The sequence below is a fragment of the Oncorhynchus mykiss genome, chromosome 17 (genome assembly GCF_057628025.1).
Source record: "Oncorhynchus mykiss isolate SJ-2025 chromosome 17, ASM5762802v1, whole genome shotgun sequence".
Classification (NCBI taxonomy): Eukaryota; Metazoa; Chordata; class Actinopteri; order Salmoniformes; family Salmonidae; genus Oncorhynchus; species Oncorhynchus mykiss.
This window is the reverse complement of record NC_143038.1, coordinates 67,402,663-67,422,537: the sequence shown is the minus strand read 5'-3', so window position 1 is coordinate 67,422,537 and position 19,875 is coordinate 67,402,663. Positions and strand designations below refer to the sequence as shown.

The 19,875-nt window shown below is 44.6% G+C and overlaps 1 protein-coding gene across 1 annotated transcript in view; it reads right to left on the bottom strand.

Annotated features, from left to right (window-relative positions):
- Positions 1 to 19,875, bottom strand: part of LOC110493277 (rho guanine nucleotide exchange factor 3) — a 104,365-nt gene that overhangs the window by 75,711 nt on the left and 8,779 nt on the right. The window contains exon 2 of the mRNA XM_036950798.2: positions 10,179 to 10,245. Within this exon, the coding sequence (XP_036806693.2) occupies positions 10,179 to 10,245 (67 nt within the window). The remainder of the gene's footprint in view (positions 1 to 10,178; positions 10,246 to 19,875) is intronic.

Here is a 19,875-nt window from a genome sequence, read left to right as displayed (position 1 = left end):
CGTCAAAGTGAAAGATTTTAATAGCTTCAAATTGCTAATACAGTGTTTTCCTATCGCTTAGGTGCAATTCACACAAGTATGTGTTACACTTTCCAACTCTTAGTACACAACTCCTAGCAGATCAGCAAAAAGACAGTTGTTTCAAAACTCAACGCACATTTTCTAATGACTAAGTACAACACGTGTGTCATCCATTCCCTTTTTCACCAGACTCACCGTTTCACATTGCAATACATGTTCATATAAAGTCATTGCTTTTCACATTGTAATGCTCACATTATTTTTTGTCATGATTTTCTTCTCGTTTGTTAAATACATTTTACTATTACTTAATCCGACTGCTCTTACTTGATAATCCCATAACCATTTGGTAAACCTCTGGATTTTAAACTGGTTTTGTCTACTACAGATTTTGAGAACTGCATAATGAAAATGTGTGTTTTGTAAATGATATACATATAAAGTATGATATGATACTGTAATGTACTACTAGGACTATTGTGATTTGTTTTTGTATCTGATATTGACGAGATCAGAATGTAATGCATCCGCTATACAGTAAACATGTATCAAACATGAAGTTGCTCTGGTCTTTCTGATGGGAGAGGGGGGGTCACCGCTATACAGTAAACATGTATCAAACATGAAGTTGCTCTGGTCTTTCTGATGGGAGAGGGGGGGTCACCGCTATACAGTAAACATGTATCAAACATGAAGTTGCTCTGGTCTTTCTGATGGGAGAGGGGGGGTCACCGCTATACAGTAAACATGTATCAAACATGAAGTTGCTCTGGTCTTTCTGATGGGAGAGGGGGGGGTCACCGCTATACAGTAAACATGTATCAAACATGAAGTTGCTCTGGTCTTTCTGATGGGAGAGGGGGGGTCACCGCTATACAGTAAACATGTATCAAACATGAAGTTGCTCTGGTCTTTCTGATGGGAGAGGGGGGGGTCACCGCTATACAGTAAACATGTATCAAACATGAAGTTGCTCTGGTCTTTCTGATGGGAGAGGGGGGGTCACCGCTATACAGTAAACATGTATCAAACATGAAGTTGCTCTGGTCTTTCTGATGGGAGAGGGGGGGTCACCGCTATACAGTAAACATGTATCAAACATGAAGTTGCTCTGGTCTTTCTGATGGGAGAGGGGGGGTCACCGCTATACAGTAAACATGTATCAAACATGAAGTTGCTCTGGTCTTTCTGATGGGAGAGGGGGGGTCACCGCTATACAGTAAACATGTATCAAACATGAAGTTGCTCTGGTCTTTCTGATGGGAGAGGGGGGGTCACCGCTATACAGTAAACATGTATCAAACATGAAGTTGCTCTGGTCTTTCTGATGGGAGAGGGGGGGTCACCGCTATACAGTAAACATGTATCAAACATGAAGTTGCTCTGGTCTTTCTGATGGGAGAGGGGGGGTCACCGCTATACAGTAAACATGTATCAAACATGAAGTTGCTCTGGTCTTTCTGATGGGAGAGGGGGGGTCACCGCTATACAGTAAACATGTATCAAACATGAAGTTGCTCTGGTCTTTCTGATGGGAGAGGGGGGGTCACCGCTATACAGTAAACATGTATCAAACATGAAGTTGCTCTGGTCTTTCTGATGGGAGAGGGGGGGTCACCGCTATACAGTAAACATGTATCAAACATGAAGTTGCTCTGGTCTTTCTGATGGGAGAGGGGGGGTCACCGCTATACAGTAAACATGTATCAAACATGAAGTTGCTCTGGTCTTTCTGATGGGAGAGGGGGGGTCACCGCTATACAGTAAACATGTATCAAACATGAAGTTGCTCTGGTCTTTCTGATGGGAGAGGGGGGGTCACCGCTATACAGTAAACATGTATCAAACATGAAGTTGCTCTGGTCTTTCTGATGGGAGAGGGGGGGTCACCGCTATACAGTAAACATGTATCAAACATGAAGTTGCTCTGGTCTTTCTGATGGGAGAGGGGGGGTCACCGCTATACAGTAAACATGTATCAAACATGAAGTTGCTCTGGTCTTTCTGATGGGAGAGGGGGGGTCACCGCTATACAGTAAACATGTATCAAACATGAAGTTGCTCTGGTCTTTCTGATGGGAGAGGGGGGGTCACCGCTATACAGTAAACATGTATCAAACATGAAGTTGCTCTGGTCTTTCTGATGGGAGGGGGGGGGGTCACCGCTATACAGTAAACATGTATCAAACATGAAGTTGCTCTGGTCTTTCTGATGGGAGAGGGGGGGTCACCGCTATACAGTAAACATGTATCAAACATGAAGTTGCTCTGGTCTTTCTGATGGGAGAGGGGGGGTCACCGCTATACAGTAAACATGTATCAAACATGAAGTTGCTCTGGTCTTTCTGATGGGAGAGGGGGGGTCACCGCTATACAGTAAACATGTATCAAACATGAAGTTGCTCTGGTCTTTCTGATGGGAGAGGGGGGGTCACCGCTATACAGTAAACATGTATCAAACATGAAGTTGCTCTGGTCTTTCTGATGGGAGAGGGGGGGTCACCGCTATACAGTAAACATGTATCAAACATGAAGTTGCTCTGGTCTTTCTGATGGGAGGGGGGGGGTCACCGCTATACAGTAAACATGTATCAAACATGAAGTTGCTCTGGTCTTTCTGATGGGAGAGGGGGGGTCACCGCTATACAGTAAACATGTATCAAACATGAAGTTGCTCTGGTCTTTCTGATGGGAGAGGGGGGGTCACCGCTATACAGTAAACATGTATCAAACATGAAGTTGCTCTGGTCTTTCTGATGGGAGAGGGGGGGTCACCGCTATACAGTAAACATGTATCAAACATGAAGTTGCTCTGGTCTTTCTGATGGGAGAGGGGGGGTCACCGCTATACAGTAAACATGTATCAAACATGAAGTTGCTCTGGTCTTTCTGATGGGAGAGGGGGGGGTCACCGCTATACAGTAAACATGTATCAAACATGAAGTTGCTCTGGTCTTTCTGATGGGAGAGGGGGGGTCACCGCTATACAGTAAACATGTATCAAACATGAAGTTGCTCTGGTCTTTCTGATGGGAGAGGGGGGGTCACCGCTATACAGTAAACATGTATCAAACATGAAGTTGCTCTGGTCTTTCTGATGGGAGAGGGGGGGTCACCGCTATACAGTAAACATGTATCAAACATGAAGTTGCTCTGGTCTTTCTGATGGGAGAGGGGGGGTCACCGCTATACAGTAAACATGTATCAAACATGAAGTTGCTCTGGTCTTTCTGATGGGAGAGGGGGGGTCACCGCTATACAGTAAACATGTATCAAACATGAAGTTGCTCTGGTCTTTCTGATGGGAGAGGGGGGGTCACCGCTATACAGTAAACATGTATCAAACATGAAGTTGCTCTGGTCTTTCTGATGGGAGGGGGGGGGTCACCGCTATACAGTAAACATGTATCAAACATGAAGTTGCTCTGGTCTTTCTGATGGGAGGGGGGGGGTCACCGCTATACAGTAAACATGTATCAAACATGAAGTTGCTCTGGTCTTTCTGATGGGAGGGGGGGGGTCACCGCTATACAGTAAACATGTATCAAACATGAAGTTGCTCTGGTCTTTCTGATGGGAGAGGGGGGGTCACCGCTATACAGTAAACATGTATCAAACATGAAGTTGCTCTGGTCTTTCTGATGGGAGAGGGGGGGTCACCGCTATACAGTAAACATGTATCAAACATGAAGTTGCTCTGGTCTTTCTGATGGGAGAGGGGGGGTCACCGCTATACAGTAAACATGTATCAAACATGAAGTTGCTCTGGTCTTTCTGATGGGAGAGGGGGGGTCACCGCTATACAGTAAACATGTATCAAACATGAAGTTGCTCTGGTCTTTCTGATGGGAGAGGGGGGGTCACCGCTATACAGTAAACATGTATCAAACATGAAGTTGCTCTGGTCTTTCTGATGGGAGAGGGGGGGTCACCGCTATACAGTAAACATGTATCAAACATGAAGTTGCTCTGGTCTTTCTGATGGGAGAGGGGGGGTCACCGCTATACAGTAAACATGTATCAAACATGAAGTTGCTCTGGTCTTTCTGATGGGAGAGGGGGGGTCACCGCTATACAGTAAACATGTATCAAACATGAAGTTGCTCTGGTCTTTCTGATGGGAGAGGGGGGGTCACCGCTATACAGTAAACATGTATCAAACATGAAGTTGCTCTGGTCTTTCTGATGGGAGAGGGGGGGTCACCGCTATACAGTAAACATGTATCAAACATGAAGTTGCTCTGGTCTTTCTGATGGGAGAGGGGGGGTCACCGCTATACAGTAAACATGTATCAAACATGAAGTTGCTCTGGTCTTTCTGACCGCTATACAGTAAACATGTATCAAACATGAAGTTGCTCTGGTCTTTCTGATGGGAGAGGGGGGGGGGGGGTCACACTGCTTCACTAGAGTTGCATTGGCCAATACAGTACCGTAATAGCATAATATATGCCTTTTACGTAGCAGGTGTTTTTGTCCAAAGTGGCAACAGTGCACATACAGTATTTTTGTATATTACCCCAGTGAGAATAGAACCCACCACTCTGGTGTTGCTAGTTCCATGCTCTTAATAACTTAGCCACACAGGACAACTACAATACATAATTACAATACAATACCGTAAATTACAATACATGATAACAATACAGGCAGAAGGTACAGGATCGCCATCCCCATGAGCGTACCACTCTCCTTCAGGCCATGAATGAGGCATGCAATGACATCAATCCAGACCAAAGTCAGGCTTGGATTCTCCATGCCAAAATGTTTTTCACTAAGGGGACATGAAAACTGAGGACATTCACTGCCATATTGATGAGACCCAATGGCCAAATTCTCAAGCCAGGCTCGATGCTAACTAGCGCCTGCTGAACATTGTGTTTCTTTCATTCATTTCATTAGTTTCATTTGATTACAATATGTTGTAAATATATCTAAACAGTACATGTATTTTTTTGCATCAATAATTAGAAAGATGTCTTCAATGATCACACCTTTGATCACAAATGGAATAAACATTAACATGTTTGATGGATTGTGCAAGTGTATTGCCTAATTTGAAAACAATACAACGTTCTGTAATTTGCAGTATTTGAGCATACATTGAAAGCGCAATTTTGAAACATGTATCTAGCATTTTTTGCTATTGGATTAACTGGTTGCTTAAACAACTACATTTAGAAGATATCATTATGTTGTGTTTTGGTGATCAATGTTCTCAAGGTATTTCACAGCACATGTATATTTAGGATAAAGTGTTGTGTGGTGAAAGATGTCTCCAAACAAAATGATTGCACAATATAATACACGTTACAAGTGTTACCAGTTTGGACTTTTGTACTAAGAGTTTAAAATAGCATCAACAAAAGTATACTATGTGGATGGCCAGCCTGGTCTCATAGACTACAGGTAACATAGTAAACGTAAATCCGAGAAACTCAAAACATCTAAATCAAAGTAAGTAGTGGATAATTATTACAAAGGAGGTTTTGAGAGTCTGTAGTGAGAGTCACTGGCATCATGAAGAACCAGACCAGACAGAGAAGCTCATTCCTCCACTATGATTCAGCTTATTTAAACAGCTATATAGCTAACTACTGCTGGCAGAAAGAAAGCAGCTGTTCCTGTTACAGTGTTTAGATAGGATACCTTATCGTAATCTCTCGTCAGGACTTTTGCTTGAGATAGATACAGCATCGCTCAGAGTAGTGGCTAATGCTTTTGTATTCAATTCACACTCAACTTGGCTGTGACCCCGCAGCCAGCCTCGAGCGAGGAAAAACACAACGACAAATTGGTCAGCTTGGTGTGTGTGTTGCTTGGTGTGTGCTGAAGACAAAAGGTTTTGATGGGGAGATGTTGACGTTGTGCTGTCCGTTAGGAGCTGACGGAAACAACCTCTGCAGCAGGTCCAGGTTCATGCACGCACGCACGCACACACACACACACACACACACACGTCCAGACCCAGGGGTGGCCTGCCCTGTTGAAATTACACAATGACAAGCAAAAGGGAAACCAAGCCCTTTTCAGTTCAGTTGATAAAGTGGGTAGTGATTCACGCTGGAGAAGGTTAGTGATTAATTTTATCTCTATTTCTGCTTTTTGTGACTCCTCTCTTAGGCTGGAAAAATGGCTGTGTTTTTCTGTGACTAGGTGCAGACCTAACATAATCGCATGGTATGCTTTCGTCGTAAAGCCTTTTAGAAATCGGACACTGTGGTGGGATTAACAACAAGTTTATCTTTAAAATGGTGTAAAATACTTCTATGTTCGAGGAATTTTAATTATGAGATTTCTGTTGTTTTGAATTTGGCGCCCTGCACTTTCACTGGCTGTTGTCATATCGATCCCGTTAGCGGGATCTAAGCCATAATCAACATGATCATTACACAGGTGCACCTTGTGCTTGGGACAATAAAAGGCCACTCTATAACATGTCGTTTTGTCACACAACACAATGCCACAGACGTCTGAAGTTTTCAGGGAGAGTGCAATTGGCATGCTGACAGCAGGAATATCCACCAGAGCTGATAATTGAATGTTCATTTCTCTACCATAAGCCACCTACATTGTCTTTTTAGAGAATTTAGCAGTATGCCCAATACCCTCACAATCACAGATCACGTGTAACCATGCCAGCCCAGGACCTCCACATCTGGCTTCTTCACCTGCGGGATCATCTGAGACCAGCCGTCCGGACAGCTGATGAAACTGTGGGTTTGCACAACTGAAGAATTTCTGCACAAACTGTCAGAAAAACGTCTTAGGGATGCCCATCTGCGTGCTCATCGTTCACACCAGGGTCTTGACCTGACTGCAGTTTGGCTTCGTCACCAACTTCAATGGGTTACTGCTCACCTTCGATGACCACTGACACGCTGGAGAAGTGTACTCTTCGTGGATGAATCCCGGTTTCAACTGTACCTGGCAGATGTCCCCCATGGTGGCGGTGGTGATATGGTATGGGCAGGGATAAGCTATGGACAACGAACTGAATTGCATTTTATCAATGGCAATTTGAATGCACAGATATACCGCGATGAGATCCTGAGGCCCATTGCCGTGCCATTCATCTGCCGCCATAACCTCATGTTTCAGCATGATAATGCACGGCCCCATGTTGCAAGGATCTGTACACATTTCCTGGAAGTTGAAAAGGGCCCAGTTATTCCATGGCCTGCATACTCACCAGACATGTCACCCATTGAGCATGTTTGAGATGCTCTGGATCGATGTGTACAACAGCTTATTCCAGTTCCTGCCAATATCCAGCAACATCACACAGCTATTGAAGAGGAGTGGGACAACATTCCACAGGCCACAATCAACAGCCTGATCAACTATATGCGAAGGAGATGAGGCAAAGGGAGGTCACACCAGATACTGACTGGTTTTCTGATCCACGCCCCTACCTTTTTTTTAATGGTATCTGTGACCAACAGATGCATATCTCTATTCCCAGTCATGTGAAATCCATGTTAAAAAATATCAACTCTCGGCCACTGATGACCATGTAAATTGACTGATTTCCTTATATGAACTGTGACTCAGTAAAATCTTTGAAATTGTTGCATTCATATTTTTGTTAAATGTCACTAGCTAGTGGTTTCCTATATTAATACATTTAATTCTTTAGAAACAAACAGCACATTTCGACAGAAGAAAAAGCCAGAAACAGTTGTTTTGGAACATTCTCCAGAGTGCAGAAGATAGATTGGCTGCTCTAAATGGTCTGGCTGTGTGTGTCTAAAGCATTGTATTTGGGCAAACTCCTTTTTTGGAAACCTGTTGGGTGTTCTGCCTCCTCCACCATACACGCTCCCATTCCCAGACAAACCAACCTTCTATCCTTACAAGACGCTGTGCTTTCCTGGCACAATCACTGACAATACGGTTTCAATCTGATTACCATCAAGCATCCACTCACTGCCAATGTAAACCAGTCACTGTCGTGACAGTTTTAATCACACAAACACAACCAAAAAATGCCATGCAATCAAAAGGAAATACAGCCAAAGTAGTGTGCTGGTCTGTCTTAGTGTGCTGGTCTGTCTTAGTGTGCTGGTCTGTCTTAGTGTGCTGGTCTGTCTTAGTGTGCTGGTCTGTCTTAGTGTGCTGGTCTGTCTTAGTGTGCTGGTCTGTCTTAGTGTGCTGGTCTGTCTTAGTGTGCTGGTCTGTCTTAGTGTGCTGGTCTGTCTTAGTGTGCTGGTCTGTCTTAGTGTGCTGGTCTGTCTTAGTGTGCTGGTCTGTCTTAGTGTGCTGGTCTGTCTTAGTGTGCTGGTCTGTCTTAGTGTGCTGGTCTGTCTTAGTGTGCTGGTCTGTCTTAGTGTGCTGGTCTGTCTTAGTGTGCTGGTCTGTCTTAGTGTGCTGGTCTGTCTTAGTGTGCTGGTCTGTCTTAGTGTGCTGGTCTGTCTTAGTGTGCTGGTCTGTCTTAGTGTGCTGGTCTGTCTTAGTGTGCTGGTCTGTCTTAGTGTGCTGGTCTGTCTTAGTGTGCTGGTCTGTCTTAGTGTGCTGGTCTGTCTTAGTGTGCTGGTCTGTCTTAGTGTGCTGGTCTGTCTTAGTGTGCTGGTCTGTGCTTGGAAGACATTCTAAAGGACCCCAGAATGTTATAGGTCCACTTGACACCAGCAGGGTTGTTCTTTTCATGTTACATGAATGATATATTAAGAAACACGTAGGAAGTCAGTAATTACTGAGGAAAATAAGTAATAAAGTGTGTTTGATATCTATATCTGGAGTTGCCGTGGCTCCAGCTGAAATCTCTGGAATATATAAAACTTTAAAGTCTTGAAGTGCAACACAACATTCAGACGCTTCAGACCCAAATAAAGGCATTTGCCAAAATGTGTTGGTTTTACAATAAAATACTGTATTTCAAACAAACGTTCATCTTCAACAACATTCTGATGCAGCAGAGTAGACTGACAGTGTTGTGATCTACCCTAAGAAAGGAAGTCAGGCCAGGGCTCTGTTTTCCTCTCCAGCGACTGAATCAGTCCAGGATTCCAGTGCTCATCTCTGGGTGTGAGATGCCAGCGAAGTGCCAGCCCCTGGCCTTGTTTGTGTTGGCTGTTCCAACCACCAGACTCACTGTCTGCTCGCCCAACCGACCCTGTCAGAGCGCTAGCGTCAGAGCAATGTGCAGGAGGGGGAACTGAGCTGAGGCCAAAAGTCATGGACAGGATAGGCAACACAGAACAGGATCTGTTTACATTGATTGACAGGAGTCCTCCAGCTACAAGGACCTCAAATAGACAGGCTGTCTGACCTGAGCTAACGAATCTACAGCCACAGCGTGAACATGGTAAAGGCTGAAGTCACATCCAAAGACTCTAAAATTGTAATATTCCAAATATATTCCAAATATATAAGGCTTTGGATACATTCCAACTAGAAGGCTCTGGTCCTGTCTACCATATCTTACCATGTAATAACTGCTCTGATATCGGGACATTGTGTTCTGAAACTTTACGTTCATTTTGTCACACGTCTTTGTTTTCTCCCTGCCTCACAAGGTGTAGCTGCAACAAATTCAAGACACTCAAAAACCAAACAGCTAGTCGTTCATTCCTCTGCCATCCAGTGGCAAGTTTGCTATGAAATACAATCAGCCATCAAACTCATCAAACATGAATGAAATCCAGTACGTTCAAGCAAACTGGATTGTTAAGTGAGACCATAGTGAAAGTAAAATGTGTAACATGCTCTCTCTGGCTGTGTTCAAAACAGCACCCTATTCCCCACGTAGGGCACTACTTTTGCCGAGAGCCCCTATGGGCAGGCCCAGCCAGTCTTTCAGCCTAGCTCCAGACAAACACAGAGGGGAGAGACTAACAGGACATCCTGGGTAAAGATCTGCATGTGAAAATGCCATTTTCCTTCATTGAAAATAAATGTTTTCATTTCCGGAGTAGGGATCAGAGATCCATTGTAATCAGAATGATTGTAATCAATACAGAGGAGTATGAATATGGCAGTGTTAACACACGCACACACGCACACGCACACACACGCACACACACGCACACACACGCGCACACGCACACACGCACACACACACACACACACACACACACACAGACCAAACACAGACCAAACACACAGCCCTATTCGGATGCTGACTAACAATAGATATAACATTGTAAACAACTTACCCCTCTGAACATCCAGCTGTCAGGTGAGGGAAGCAGAGAGAAGCAGCTCTTTTTTTGCAGCGTCGGCCTGAAGGAAGAGGGGAGAGGAGGAGATGGAGAGGAGAGGAGAGGAGAGGAGAGGAGAGGAGAGACAAGCAGTGTAAATGTCTGTCCATTAACCCACAGATAGGTAAAAAAAAAAAAAAGACACTAAAGAAGCTCCAGCCCAGCCTCTAATCACATCCAGTCAGGCCCTCAGAGACCAGACAGATGACATCACCCCACAGTTAATATTAATGGAGATGAACCTGGTAGGGGTGGTGTGGCCCTTTGAACTTCCGGAAACAGCTGATGGACCCTAAACACACGCACACACGCAAGCATGAATACACACACGCACACACACACACTCACGCATGCACAGACACAAATTCACAGACAGACAGCCGACTGACACCCAGATCCATAAACACAATCACTCTAAAGCCTTTATGGCCTTAATGGCTAATGGAGAGGGGAGAAGTGGTGTGGTCCGGAGAGTCTGAAGACGGGCACGGTTCACTGGTGATTCAGGACACTTCAAAGACTGACGATGGTGGTGGTCAGAGCCGTGTATCTACATGGATCTGGTGATGGTGTGTTTAAAGTGCACTAAAGAGTTCAGAGCTGCGAAGCCATGTTTGAGTCACAGGCGGTAGGAATGACTGAGAGACAGCGTGGTTTAGTTTAGACGGGCTACAGGTGCTACAGGGTTACAGCAGGCCTTGATGACTGGGGAGGAAGTTTAAAGTAGGCTATGTGGATAGCCAGCCTGGTCTCATAGACTAGACGTAACATAGTGGACACTCAATCATGGACATTCTTACTGACAGTATTTGTGGCTGCTTTGTGCGATGTATTGTTGTCTCTACCTTCTTGCCCTTTGTGTTGTTGTAAATGAGAACTTGTTCTCAACTGGCCTATCTGGTTAAATAAAGCTGAAATAAAAATAAATAAATAAATAAAAGTTGTCTGTGCCCAATAATGTTTGTACCATGTTTTGTGCTGCTACCATGTTGTGGTGCTGATATGTTGTGTTACTACCATGCTGTGTTGTCATGTGCTGCTGCTATGTCTCTCTTTATGTAGTGTTGTCTCTCTCTTGTTGTGATGTGTGTTTTGTCCTATATTATAAAATGAAATAATAATTTAGCAAATCAAATTTTATTAGTCACATGCACCAAATACAACAGGTGTAGTAGACCTTACAGTGAAATGCTTACTTACAAACCCTTAACCAACAATGCAGTTTAAAAAAAATAAAAATAAAAAATATGAATAAGAAATGTAACAAGTAATTAAAGAGCAACAGGAAAATAACAATAGTGAGACTATATACGGGGGGTACCGGTACAGAGTCAATGTTGTTGGGCACCGGTTAGTTGAGGTAATTGAGGCAATATGTACATGTTGGTAGAGTTATTAAAGTGACCATGCATGGATGATAACAACAGAGAGTAGCAGCGGTGCAAAAGGGGGGAGGGGCAATGCAAATAGTCAGAGAGTCATTTGATTAGATATTCAGGAGTCTTATGGCTTTGGGGTAGAAGCTGTTTAGAAGCCTCTTGGACCTAGACTTGGCGCTCCGGTACGGTTTTAGGGCCTTCCTCTGACACCGCCTGGTATAGAGGTCCTGGATGGCAGGAAGCTTTGCCACAGTAATGTACTGGGCCGTACATACTCCCCTCTGTAGTGCCTTGCAGTCGGAGGCTGAGCAGTTGCCATACCAGGCAGCGATGCAACCAGTCAGGATGCTCTTGATGGTGCAGCTGTAGAACCTTATGTGGATCTGAGGACCCATACCAAATGTTTTTAGTCTCCTGAGGGGGAATAGGTTTTGTCGTGCCCTTTTTACGACTGTCTTGGTGTGTTTGGACCATGTTAGTTTGTTGGTGATGTAGACGCCAAGGAACTTGAAGCTCTCAACCTACCCCACTACAGCCCCGTCTATGAAAATGGGGGCGTGCTCAATCCTCTTTTTCTTGTTGTCCACAATCATCTCCTTTGTATTGGTCACGTTGAGGCAGAGGTTGTTGTCTTGGCACCTCACGGACAGGTCTCTCTCCCATAGGCTGTCTCGTCGTTGTCAGTGATCAGGCCTACCACTGTTGTGGCATTGGCAAACTTAATGATGGTGTTGGAGTCGTGCCAGGCCGTGCAGTCATGAGTGAACAGGGAGTACAGGAGGGTCTGAGCACGCACCCCTGAGGGGCCCCTGTGTTGAGGATCAGCGTTGCGGATGTGTTGCTACCTACCCTTACCCCCTGAGGCGGCCCGTCAGGAAGTCCAGGATCCAGTTGCAGAGCGAGGTGTTTAGTCCCAGGATCCTTAGCTTAATGATGAGCTTTGAGGGCACTATGCTGTTGAACGCTGAGCTGTAGTCAATGAATAGCATTCTCACATAGTTGTTCCTTTTGTCCAGGTGGGAAAGGGCAGTGTGGAATGCAATAGAGATTGCATCATCTGTGTATCTGTTAGGGCGGTATGCAAATTGGAGTGGGTTTCTGGGATAATGGTGTTGATGTGAGCCATGACCAGCCTTTCAAAGCACTTCATGGGCTACAAAAGTGAGTGCTATGGGTCAGTAGTCATTTAGGCAGGTTACCTTAGTGTTCTTGGGCACAGGGACTATGGTGGTCTGCTTAAAACATGTTGATATTACAGACACGGACAGGGAGAGGTTGAAAATGTCAGTGCCAGTTGGTAAGCGCATGCTCGCAGTACACATCCTGGTAATCTGTCTGGCCCTGCGGCCTTGTGAATGATGATCTGTTTAAAGGTCTTACTCACATTGCCTGCGGAGAGCGTGATCACACAGTCTTCCTGAACAGCTGGTGCTCTCATGCATGTTTCAGTGTTATTTGCCTCGAAGCGAGGATAGAAGTAGTTTAGCTCGTCTGGTAGGCTTGTGTCACTGGGCAGCTCTCGGCTGTGCTTCCCTTTGTAGTCTGTAATGGTTTGCAAGCCCTGCCACATCCAACGAGTGTCAGAGCCGGTGTAGTACGATTCGATCTTAGTCCTGTATTGACGCTTCGCCTGTTTGATGGTTCATCGGCGGGAATAGCGCGATTTCTTATAAGCTTCCGGGTTAGAGTCCTGCTCCTTGAAAGCGGCAGCTCTAGCCTTTTGCCTGTAATCCATGGCTTCTGGTTGGGGTATGTACGTAAGGTCATTGTGGGGACGAAGTCATCAATGCACTTATTGATGAAGCCAATGACTGATGTGGTGTATTTCTCAATGCCATCAGAGGAATCCCAGAACATATTCCAGACTGTGCTAGCAAAACAGTCCTGTAGCTAAGCATCTGCTTCAACTGACCACTTTTTTATTAATCATGTCACTGGTGCTTCCTGCTTTCATTTGTGCTTGTAAGCAGGAATCGGGAGGATAGAATTATGGTCAGATTTGTCAAATGGAGGGTGAGGGAGAGTTTTGTATGTGTCTCTGTGTGTGGAGTGAAGGTGGTCCTGAGTTTGTTTCCCTCTGGTTGCACATTTAACATGCTGATAGAAATTTGGTAAGACCGATTTAAGTTTCCCTGCATTAAAGTCCCCGGCCACTAGGAGCGTCGCCTCTGGGGTAGCGTTTCCTGTTTGCCTATGGCGGAAAACACCTCATTTAGTGCGGTCCTAGTGCCAGCATCAGTCTGTGGTGGTATGTAGACAGCTATGAAAAATACAGATAAAAACTCTCTAGGTAGATAGTGTGGTCCACAGCTTTTTATGAGAGCGAGCAAAACCTCGAGACTTCCTTAGATATCGTGCACCAGCTGTTCTTTACAAAAAGATACAGTCCGCCGCCCCTTGTTTTACCAGACGCCGCTGTTCTATCCTGCCGATGCAGCGTATAACCAGCCAGCTGTATGTTGATAATGTCGTCATCCAGCCACGACTCCGTGAAGCATATGACATTTTTGAATGTCGCGTTGGTAGTTTAATCTCCCGCGTAAATTATCGTTTTCATTTTCCAAAGACTGCACGCTTGCTAGTAGAATGGAAGGCAATGGCCGTTGATTCAAACGCCAACGTCAACAGTGAAGAGGCGACTCTGGGATGCTGGCCTACCAGGTAGAGTTGCAAAGGAAAATCGATATCTCAGACTGGCAAATAAAATGAAAAAATTAAGATGGGCAAAAGAACACAGACACTAGACAGAGTAACTCTACCTATAAGGCCAGCGTCCCAGAGTCGCCTCTTCACTGTTGACGTTGAGACTGGTGTTTTGCAGGTACTATTAGCTAGCTAAAAATTCACAACATATTTATGTTTTTCAAATTTCGTATCATTTTGTACACTTTTGCAAATTGATCATTTAGAATATGAATTGTAATTCTTTCTGTTACAGTCTCTCTTTTCTAAACATGAAAACCAAGATACAAACCCCTGTGAAGAGATGTTCCCACAGCCAACTAAACATGATCAGATGTGTTCCAACCCACATGAAAAAATACTACAGTTTACTATAGAATTTTGTAGTAAACTGTAGTATACTGTATAATACTATATTACACACTTTAGTATACCTCTATCATGTGTAGTAGTTACTACATAATTGTTAAATACACTGTAGAATACTATAGTAAATACTACAGTAAACATATCATACAAAATGGATGATGGACATCTACAAATAAATACATCCAAACGAAGCGTGACATATCTTACTAAATGGAGTGTGAAAGATTTACGTACAGAATAATACAAAATGCTCTGAGACCAGGTTGGGATATCCTAAAGAGCTGACTTAATTCAAACCTCTAGTAGTTTCTCGTGACATAAATGTTCACTGGCCAGCGCACATGAGATTTGGTTCTGGGTGCAGAGATAAGTCCAGACGTGGCCAATCAGTAGCTAAGGTCTCAATTTCGGATCAGGAAGGGTTGAATCAATGGTAGAAAGTCTGTCAGTCTGTCAGTAGCCACTGTGTTACTAGCACACTAACAACTGTGGGTCTTAGATCCTCTGAAAGGTGAGGTCAGAGTTAAATAAATGTCTTCAGGCCCGAGTCTGTCAACAAGCTGAGGACACGTCAGTAGAGAAGACTGTCCTCCGTCTGTGAACACCAAGCATGCTCCACATACTGTACCAACATCTCTTTCTCAAAATGTTTCCCTCAGCCTGTAGTTCTGATCTGTAGCTATTGACAGTCACCCTGCCATCCTCCTCAATAAACTCATCTGAGAACCAGGCTCAACCATTCATTACTGCACACCTTAGAGAAATATAGGTTAGGAAACTCAGGAAGAACATGAACCCACTGTTTGACAGTAATAATCTTCCACTCAGTATCGCTGATTAGATTTGTGCTTGTTTTCCTAAGGTTAACTTAATTATAAGATAAATATACAATCTAAATGTGATGTCAGTGCATATTAATGTGATGTAAATGTAACAGTATATTATCCTAAATAATTTTTCTAACTCCCTGGATGAAGGATTGGTGCTGGGAGATTCTTTGCACGGTTTTCATGATGTCTCTGTTTCTCATCACACAGAGCAGTACATCAAATCAAATCACATTTTATAGGTCACATACACTTGGTTAGCAGATGTTATTGCGAGTGTAGCGAAATGCTTGTAAGAAATAATACAGAAAAAAAATACTGCAGTTTCCTAAGGACTAGAAGCGAGGCGGACATCTCTGTCGGCACCATCTTTAAGGGCGCTGACTCCCTGTGTAGGTACAGCTGAGAATGGTCGATGCAACTTTACATACATTGAGAATAATAAAGAATGCAATCAGTGAAGATGAGTTATCCTATTTATTCAGGTAGTTTATAGAGAGAGATACACTACATGACCAAAAGTATGTCGAACATTCCAAAATCATCGGCAGTAATACAGAGTTGGTCCCCCCCTTTGCTGCTATAACAGCCGTCACTCTTCTGGGAAGTCTTTCCACTAGATGTTGGAACATTGCTGCGGGAACATGCTTCCATCAAGCCACAAGAGCATTAGTGAGGTCAGGCACTGATGTTGGGCGATTAGGCCTAGCGTTCCAATTCATCCCAATGGTGTTCGATGGGGTTGAGGTCAGGGCTCTGTGCAGGCCAGTCAAATTCTTTCACACAGATCTCGCCAAACCATTTTTGTATGCACCTCGCTTTGTGCACGGGGGCATTGTCATGCTGAAACAGGAAGGGGCCTTCCCCAAACTGTTGCCACAAAGTTGGAAGCACAGAATAATCTAGAACATCATTGTATGCTGTAGCTTTAAGATATCCCTTCACTGGAACTAAGGGGCATTGTGCAAACCATGAGAAAATGTCAGGTCTTGCCATAAATTTTCAAGCAGATTTAAGTCAAAACTGTAACTCTGCCACTAAGAAAGATTCACTGTCTTCTTGGTAAAAAAAACTCTAGTGTAGATTTTGCCTTATGTTTTAGGTTATTGTCCTGCTGAAAGGTGAATTCATCTCCCAGTGTGGTGGAAAGCAGACTGAACCAGGGCTATATCTGTTTTTAGTTCTACATTGTTTGAAAGGGGCATGCTTATTTAAGATGGTGAGGAAAGCACTATTGAAGAACACCAAACAGTACGAACTCTGACAATAGATGGGGGGCAATCAATGCACATATGGTGTCCAGGGCACAGCTGAGAGCTGAAGGGGGTCTATAGCAAGCGGCAACAGTGAGAGATTTATTTCTGGAGAGATGGATTTTTAAAAGTAGAAGCTCAAACTGTTTGGGCATAGACCTGCATAGCATGACAGAACTCTGCAGGCTATCTCTGCAGTAGATTGCAACTCTGCCCCCTTTAGCAGTTACATCTTGACGGAAAATGTTGTAGTTGGGGATGGAAATTCCAGGATTTTTGGTGGCCTTCCTAAGCCAGGATTCAGACACGGCTAGGACATCAGTGTGCTAAAGCAGTGAACCAAGCAAACGTAGGGAGAAGGCTTCTGATGTTAACATGCATGTGAAAACAATACAAGGCATCTGAGCTTGGAGTCATTGTCCTCCTGATGTGCTGGTATACTGCAATAGACCCCTCTCAGTCCCCTAGAATACAGCTGAGCTAGCAACTGAGCAGGAAATAACCATAAATGGCCTGGGGTCTAATGAGCCCACTGCACACTCAACAGACTCTGTCTGTGACTCACTATTCTCTCATAGGAAAGTTCTAGAATTATGCTTCCATGCACCCGACTGTACTCCCCTTCCTTGCACCCTGATGTACTCCCTTTTCATGCACCCTGCTGTATTCCCATACTCCCCTTCCATGCACCCTACTGTACTCCCATAGTCCCCTTCCACGCACCCTGATGTACTCTCTTTCCATGCACCCTGCTGTATTCCCAAAGTCCCCTTCCATGCACCCTACTGCACTCCCCTTCCATGCACCCTGATGTACTCCCTTTTCATGCACCCTGTTGTATTCCCATACTTCCCTTCCATGCACCCTACTGTACTCCCATAGTCCCCTTCCATGCACCCTACTGTACTCCCATAGTCCCCTTCCATGCGCCCTACTGCACTCCCATAGTCCCCTTACATGCACCCTACTGTACTCCCCTTCCATGCACCCTACTGTACTCCAATAGTCCCCTTCCATGCACCATACTGTACTCCCCTTCCATGCACCCTACTGTACTCCCATAATCCTCTTGCATGCACCCTACCATACTCTCCTAGTCCTCTTCCATGCACCCTACTGTACTCCCCTAATCCTCTTGCATGCACCCTACCGTACTCTCCTAGTCCTCTTCCATGCACCCTACTGTACTCCCCTAGTCCTCTTTCATGCACCCTACTGTACTCCCCTAGTCCTCTTTCATGCACCCTACTGTACTCCCCTAGTCCTCTTTCATGCACCCTATCGTAATCCCATAGTCCTCTTTCATGCACCCTACCATACTCCCCTAGTCCTCTTTCATGCACCCTACTGTACTCTCCTAGTTCTCTTTCATACACCCTACTGTACTCCCATATTCCCCTTCCATGCACCTTACTGTACACCCCTTTCATGCACCTTACTGTACTCCCATAGTCCCCTTACATGCACCCTACTGTACTCCCCTAGTCCTCTTTCATGCACCCTACTGTACTCTCCTAGTTCTCTTTCATACACCCTACTGTACTCCCATATTCCCCTTCCATGCACCTTACTGTACACCCCTTTCATGCACCCTACCATACTCCCCTAGTCCTCTTTCATGCACCCTACCGTACTCCCCTAGTCCTCTTTCATGCACCCTACTGTACTCCCCTAGTTCTCTTTCATGCACCCTACTGTACTCCCCTAGTCCTCTTTCATGCACCCTACTGTGCTCTCCTAGTCCTCTTTCATGCACCCTACTGTACTCCTCTAGTCCTCTTTCATGCACCCTACTGTACTCTCCTAGTCCTCTTCCATGCACCCTACTGTACTCCCCTAGTCCTCTTCCATGCACCCTACTGTACTCCCCTAGTCCTCTTTCATGCACCCTACTGTACTGCTCTAGTCTTCTTTCATGCACCCTACTGTACTCCCCTAGTCCTCTTTAATGCACCCTACTGTACTCTCCTAGTTCTCTTTCATACACCCTACTGTACTCCCATATTCCCCTTCCATGCACCTTACTGTACACCCCTTTCATGCACCTTACTGTACTCCCATAGTCCCCTTACATGCACCCTACTGTACTCCCATAGGCCCCTTCCATACACCCTACTGTACACCCCTAGTCCACTTCCATGTACCCTACTGTACTCCTCTAGTCCCCTGGGTTTATATTACTCAAATAAATGTGCTATATGTAATCCTTTAAAAGCTAAATAAAGGAAAGCTCCATAACTAAAGATGAGGAAATGTAAGGCAAAATCTGAGCGTTTGCCAAAACAGCACTTCAGGATGCAAAATAATGACATTTAAAAAGGCTTTTAGATAAAATGATGAAAGTACAATGAGTCCTGAAAATGGATGGCCAGGAGCCTGATGAGAATAGGGTGACAGTTTCCATCTGTTTAGAAAGAGCAGATGATAAAGCCATGTTCCCTACAGTATAATGGTTGAGCCTCTATCGTCAAAACAAACCTCTGGCGCCATCTGGTGGTCAAAAGGTGCACAACATCAACCATTGTCTAGTCTACACTTAAAGGTAATGCAGTTGTGATTTAGTTGGGTCTGGAGTTGTCCCTGTTCATCACGGCTGATGGGATTAAATGGATAGGAGAATCGGCGTATCATTGACTTGAATGGGGACATCCGTTCTATATCTATGTATTTTTAAATGTTTTGTTAAACTAGGCAAATCAGTTAAGAACAAGTTCTTATTTACAATGAAAGCCTACCCCTGCCAAACTCGGACAATTCTGGCGCAATTGTTCACCGCCCTATGGGATTTATCAATCACAGCCAGATGGGATTCCGCTTGGATTCAAACCAGGGACTGTAGTGACACCTCTTTCATGGAGATGCAGTGCCTTAAGACCGCTGCACCACTCGAGAGCCCTATCTGTTCACCCCAAATCCGATCACTTTAGAAAAACTGGGCGCAGGTGACCTGACTTGGAAGAACTCCCCATGCCCAGCAAAAGCACATGTCGAGAGCTGAATGTTCACTATAAAACTAAACTAACCCAAAGGGCACAAGTGACTGTCAGGTTTCAAAAGCCAATCTAGGAAAACATACTTCTTAGATTTGAGGTGATATGTTTACTATGATTGAACCATCTCATTTTTGGGAGATGTACGGCAT